Source organism: Saccopteryx leptura, chromosome 4 (assembly GCF_036850995.1).
Source record: "Saccopteryx leptura isolate mSacLep1 chromosome 4, mSacLep1_pri_phased_curated, whole genome shotgun sequence".
NCBI classification, from domain to species: domain Eukaryota; kingdom Metazoa; phylum Chordata; class Mammalia; order Chiroptera; family Emballonuridae; genus Saccopteryx; species Saccopteryx leptura.
The window spans coordinates 218,867,830-218,874,062 of record NC_089506.1 but is presented as its reverse complement, the minus strand read 5'-3'; the positions used below and the strand labels follow the sequence as shown (position 1 = coordinate 218,874,062).

General features: G+C 60.0%; 1 protein-coding gene across 1 annotated transcript; it reads left to right on the top strand.

Moving 5' to 3' along the window:
- The first annotated feature begins 5,024 nt into the window (after nucleotides 1-5,024).
- On the top strand, nucleotides 5,025-6,233 carry LOC136404357 (basic salivary proline-rich protein 2-like). The gene has a single exon (XM_066383675.1). The coding sequence runs from the start codon at nucleotides 5,025-5,027 to the stop codon at nucleotides 6,231-6,233; it is 1,209 nt and encodes a 402-aa protein (XP_066239772.1).

Genomic DNA, 6,233 nt, shown 5'->3' with positions numbered 1-6,233 from the left:
ATGACCGTGGAGCAGGAGGGAACACCCAGGATGACCAGGGAGCTGGTGGGAACACCCAGGATGACCGTGGAGCTGGTGGGAACACCCAGGATGACCGTGGAGCTGGTGGGAACACCCAGGATGACCGTGGAGCAGGAGGGAACACCCAGGATGACCGTGGAGCAGGAGGGAACGCCCAGGATGATCGTGGAGCAGGAGGGAACACCCAGGATGACCAGGGAGCTGGTGGGAACACCCAGGATGACCGTGGAGCAGGAGGGAACACCCAGGATGACCGTGTAGCAGGAGGGAACACCCAGGATGATCGTGGAGCTAGTGGGAACACCCAGGATGACCAGGGAGCTGGTGGGAACACCCAGGATGACCAGGGAGCTGGTGGGAACACCCAGGATGACCGTGGAGCAGGAGGGAACACCCAGGATGACCGTGTAGCAGGAGGGAACACCCAGGATGATCGTGGAGCTAGTGGGAACACCCAGGATGACCAGGGAGCTGGTGGGAACACCCAGGATGACCAGGGAGCTGGTGGGAACACCCATGATGACCGTGGAGCTGGTGGGAACACCCAGGATGACCGTGGAGCTAGTGGGAACACCCAGGATGACCAGGGAGCTGGTGGGAGCACCCAGGATGACCGTGGAGCAGGAGGGAAAGCCCAGGATGACCGTGGAGCAGGAGGGAACACCCGGGATGACCGTGGAGCTGGTGAAAACACCCAGGATGACCAGGGAGCTGGTGGGAACACCCGGGATGACCGTGTAGCAGGAGGGAAAACCTGGGATGACCAGGGAGTTGTTGGGAACACCCGGGATGACCATGGAGCAGGAGGGAACACCCAGGATGACCATGGAGCAGGAGGGAACACCTGGGATGACCAGGGAGCTGGTGGGAACGCCCAGGATGAGCTGGAGCTGGTGGGAACACCCGGGATGACCAGGGAGCTGGTAGGAACACCCAGGATGAGCATGGGATAGGAGGGAACACCCAGGATGACCAGGGAGCTGGTAGGAACACCCAGGATGACCATGGGACAGGAGGGAATGCCCAGGATGACCGTGGAGCAGGAGGGAACACCCAGAATGAGCATGGGATAGGAGGGAACACCCAGGATGACCAGGGAGCTGGTGGGAACACCCAGGATGACCATGGGAAAGGAGGGAATGCCCAGGATGAGCATGGAGCTGGTGGGAACACCCAGGATGACCATGGGACAGGAGGGAACACCCAGGATGACCATGGGACAGGAGGGAATGCCCAGGATGACCGTGGAGCTGGTGGGAACACCCAGGATGACCAGGGAGCTGGTGGGAACACCCATGATGACCGTGTAGCAGGAGGGAACACCCAGGATGACCGTGGAGCTGGAGGGAACACCCAGGATGAGCATGGAGCTGGTGGGAACACCCAGGATGACCATGGGACAGGAGGGAACACCCAGGATGACCATGGGACAGGAGGGAATGCCCAGGATGACCGTGGAGCTGGTGGGAACACCCAGGATGACCGTGTAGCAGGAGGGAACACCCAGGATGACCGTGGAGCTGGAGGGAACACCCAGGATGACCATGGAGCTGGAGGGAACACCCAGGATGACCATGGAGCTGGTGGGAACACCCAGGATGACCAGGGAGCTGGAGGGAACACCCAGGATGACCATGGAGCTGGTGGGAACACCCAGGATGACCATGGAGCTGGTGGGAACACCCAGGATGACCAGGGAGCTGGAGGGAAAACCCAGGATGACCGTGGAGCTGGAGGGAACACCCAGGATGAGCATGGAGCTGGTGGGAACACCCAGGATGACCATGGGACAGGAGGGAACACCCAGGATGACCATGGGACAGGAGGGAATGCCCAGGATGACCGTGGAGCTGGTGGGAACACCCATGATGACCGTGTAGCAGGAGGGAACACCCAGGATGACCGTGGAGCTGGTGGGAACACCCAGGATGACCATGGAGCTGGAGGGAACACCCAGGATGACCAGGGAGCTGGTGGGAACACCCAGGATGACCAGGGAGCTGGAGGGAACACCCAGGATGACCATGGAGCTGGTGGGAACACCCATGATGACCGTGTAGCAGGAGGGAACACCCAGGATGACTGTGGAGCTGGAGGGAACACCCAGGATGACCATGGAGCTGGTGGGAACACCCAGGATGACCAGGGGGCTGGAGGGAACACCCAGGATGACCGTGGAGCTGGTGGGAATGCCCAGGATGACCATAGAACACGGTGGGTAAAATGCACCATCTCTGCATCAGACTCTTTGGGACTAAATCCTGGCTCTACCTCATGTGCTCTCTGATCCCAAGCAAGTTATATCACTTCCCTGGACTTCATTTTCTCTGCTGTAAACCAATGCACTGATAATAATAGTTCCTATGTCAAAAACTTGCTTTGGAGAAAACAAAGTAAATGAGTTAATTCACGTCAAGCCATTAACCTGTGTGTTGAGAGCGGGCTCTGTGTCAGGCCTTGGGCTAGGACACCCACTGTCCTATTTAATTCTGCAATAACCATGTCAGGTAGACTTTCCCCGTTTTATACAGGAGGAAGCTGATCCCAGGTTGGTGAAATTAAGGCTGCTGAATTATGGGGAATATTCTGTTCAAGGTCACAGAGCCAGCAGGTGTAAGAACTGCAATCTAGACCCTCGCATGTCTGCTTCCGAAACCTGAGTCCTCTCCTCCACACCCAGTGACTCCCCTAAAACAAGGACGGGGTGCATCTGCTATGACACCGTGTGGGAATCACTGCTTCCCATTCTAGAGTTTGCTTCTCTTTGTAACAATGCCAGTTTCCCAGGCTGGCGTTCATAAAATTTCCTTTGCTCCCTTTTGGTCCGTCTTCCCTTCGCTGGCATCTCACTGGGCTACTGAGCCAAGCACGACAGTGGCTGTTCTCAGAGTCACTTGTAGCTGTCGATACTTCAAAGTCTTTCTCGGCTCCCCCTGCTGGTCCACCCTTCCCGTCCTGAGCGTCCTATCTCCTGACGACCCCATCCTAGCAGCCCCTCTCCCTTCCAAGCCCGTATCGTCTCTCAGCTCCAGGTCCACAGGGGGTGTGCCCACCTCTGGGTTCTCACTCCTCCATTCAGCAATCACACCAGCTTCCGTGTAAACCGGAGATGCAGTCAGTCACGGCCAGTTCTTCCTCTGCTCGGCGTTCATCTCTCTGCCTTGCCGTCTCCTCTGACTACCAGACGGCTTCAGTGTCGGTCCTGGAAGAGACGCCGTGGGAGCTGGCATGTCTAATCTCCCTTTGTCCCAAGAACATCTCTTCCCATCTCGATACAGCTGGCTCAAAACACCAGCTACCAAATGGGCCCTGAGATCTCTAACTTGTTTACATTTAAATGGGCGACTCCTATCTTAAACACACAATCCAATCCTCTGCTGTTGTTGCCCAGTTCACTTCTTGAAACTCTAAATGCTCAGCTGAAGGCTCGCCTCCTCCAGGGTGTCTTCCCTGATTATACTGGCTTATATACTCTATCTTTGCTCCCCCACAGTGCTCTGAGCTATCTTTATCCCTTTGCTTATATCCCTCTAGTAATGATTTAAAATATTTTTAAAGCAAATATTTACTATCTTCTCTTGTGTGTGTGTGTGTGTGTGTGTGTGTGTGTGTGTGTGGTGTCAGGAGGGACACAGGTGCCTGTTTCATTGATGCTGGGCTTGGCCACATGACCGACTGTGGCCAATAGAATGTTAGTGGGCACAATTCAAGCAGAAGGGAAGGATGTGAGGGCGATCTGGCTGCGACATCTGTTACCCCATTGATTGCCAGGGTGATTCGGCTGATCTGGCTGGCTAGGCGGGTGTCCCCTTCCTCCCTCACCGCTCCATGTGCATCCCTTCTGAAGCTGCGTGCTTGGTCAAAGAGGACAACCTTCCCCACTAGAGGAGAGGACCGTTCTTCGGTCAAGGGTATACGAGTAGCTGCGCTCCCCTGCTAAAACCTCTAAACAAGTCTCAAGCAGAAGGGAAGAGGATGCCGGATACGTGCTGACCCTTCAGACTGGCTCCAAAATAAATACAGGGGACAGGCTTGAATCAAGCCCTCAGCCCAGAGCCCAACACGGTCAATGGGCGCCCTGAAGCGTGGCTGAGCAGCTGAACCCAGGCTCACCGGCCTGCAAGCACGGGAACACACACGTGCGGTGGCCTGGTGCTCTAGCCCAGCGTGTCTGCGGCAACAGATAACACGCTCGTTGTCACGTGTTTTCCCCTCTGTGAAGCTAAGGGTCACTGAAGGGCAGACACTGCCCCTTCAATGTAAATCTGCATCCCATCCCCCCACCTCCAGCATAGGATTTGCACATAGAAAACACCTCACGCGTGTTTGAAGAAAGGAAGCAAGAAGGAAGGAGGGAAAGTGAAAAGAGGAGGGAAAGAGTAAAAGCCAGAGGAAGAAGGAAGAAAAGAAGAATGGTGATATTCTCAGTAACGCTTGGAAGACTCAGTTACGACCACCTTCTAATCGGCACCTACTTAATTATTATTAAGCCCCACGCCACGGAAATTGTCAGGAAAGATTCAGAAAGAAAGCTACGAAATGAGAAGTTATCGAAATGGCCTCAATTTGTTTCAGAAAGCACAGAAGTAGGACACTGGACCAACGGGGACAAAGAGGGAATGACTCCTGGTGGCCGGACACTGGCTGAGGCGATGATGTCCTCTGAAGGAGAAGTGGGTGACAGAGGAGACTGGACAAGAGCCAGGGGCAGGGCCTCGTCTGGGGCCACAGGGCCACCACCCCCGAGGACGGAGGACAGAGGGCGGGGCCTCGTCTGGAGCCACAGGGCCACCACCCCCAAGGACGGAGGACAGAGGACGGAGGGTGGAGCCTCGTCTGGGGCCACAGGGCCACCACCCCCGAGGATGGAGGACAGAGGATGGAGGGCGGGGCCTCATCTGGGGCCACAGGGCCACCACCCCCGAGGATGGAGGACAGAGGATGGAGGGTGGGGCCTCGTCTGGGGCCACAGGGCCACCACCCCTGAGGATGGAGGACAGAGGATGGAGGGCGGGGCCTCGTCTGGGGCCACAGGGCCACCACCCCCGAGGACGGAGGATGGAGGACGGAGGGCGGGGCCTCGTCTGGGGCCACAGGGCCACCACCCCCGAGGACGGAGGACGGAGGACGGAGGACGGAGGGCGGGGCCTCGTCTGGGGCCACAGGGCCACCACCCCCGAGGACGGAGGATGGAGGACGGAGGGCGGGGCCTCGTCTGGGGCCACAGGGCCACCACCCCCGAGGACGGAGGACGGAGGACGGAGGGTGGGGCCTCGTCTGGGGCCACAGGGCCACCACCCCCAAGGACGGAGGATGGAGGACTGGAGGGCGGGGCCTCGTCTGGGGCCACAGGGCCACCACCCCCGAGGACGGAGGACGGAGGACTGGAGGGCGGGGCCTCGTCTGGGGCCACAGGGCCACCACCCCCGAGGACGGAGGACGGACGACAGAGGATGGAGGGCGGGGCCTCGTCTGGGGCCACAGGGCCACCACCCCCGGGGATGGAGGACGGAGGACAGAGGATGGAGGGCGGGGCCTCGTCTGGGGCCACAGGGCCACCACCCCCGAGGACGGAGGACGGAGGACGGAGGGCGGGGCCTCGTCTGGGGCCACAGGGCCACCACCCCCGAGGACGGAGGACGGAGGACGGAGGGCGGGGCCTCGTCTGGGGCCACAGGGCCACCACCCCCGAGGACGGAGGACGGAGGGCGGGGCCTCGTCTGGGGCCACAGGGCCACCACCCCCGAGGACGGAGGACAGAGGGCGGGGCCTCGTCTGGGGCCACAGGGCCACCACCCCCGAGGACGGAGGACGGACGACAGAGGATGGAGGGCGGAGCCTCGTCTGGGGCCACAGGGCCACCACCCCCGAGGATGGAGGACAGAGGATGGAGGGCGGGGCCTCGTCTGAGGCCACAGGGCCACCACCCCCGAGGACGGAGGACGGAGGGCGAGGCCTCGTCTGGGGCCACAGGGCCACCACCCCCGAGGATGGAGGACAGAGGACAGAGGACTGGAGGGCGGGGCCTCGTCTGGGGCCACAGGGCCACCACCCCCGAGGGTGGAGGACGGAGGGCGGGGCCTCGTCTGGGGCCACAGGGCCACCACCCCCGAGGATGGAGGACGGAGGACGGAGGACAGGGCCCCCCTGCTCCCTCCTGGGACGGACGCCAGCAGGATTTCACCCCTGAGACGACGACGGGGCGGAAATGA

Coding starts and splice junctions, on each gene's coding strand:
- LOC136404357 (XM_066383675.1), top strand. CDS start 5,025: ATGGAGGGCGGGGCCTCGTCTGGGGCCACAGGGCCACCACCCCCGAGG.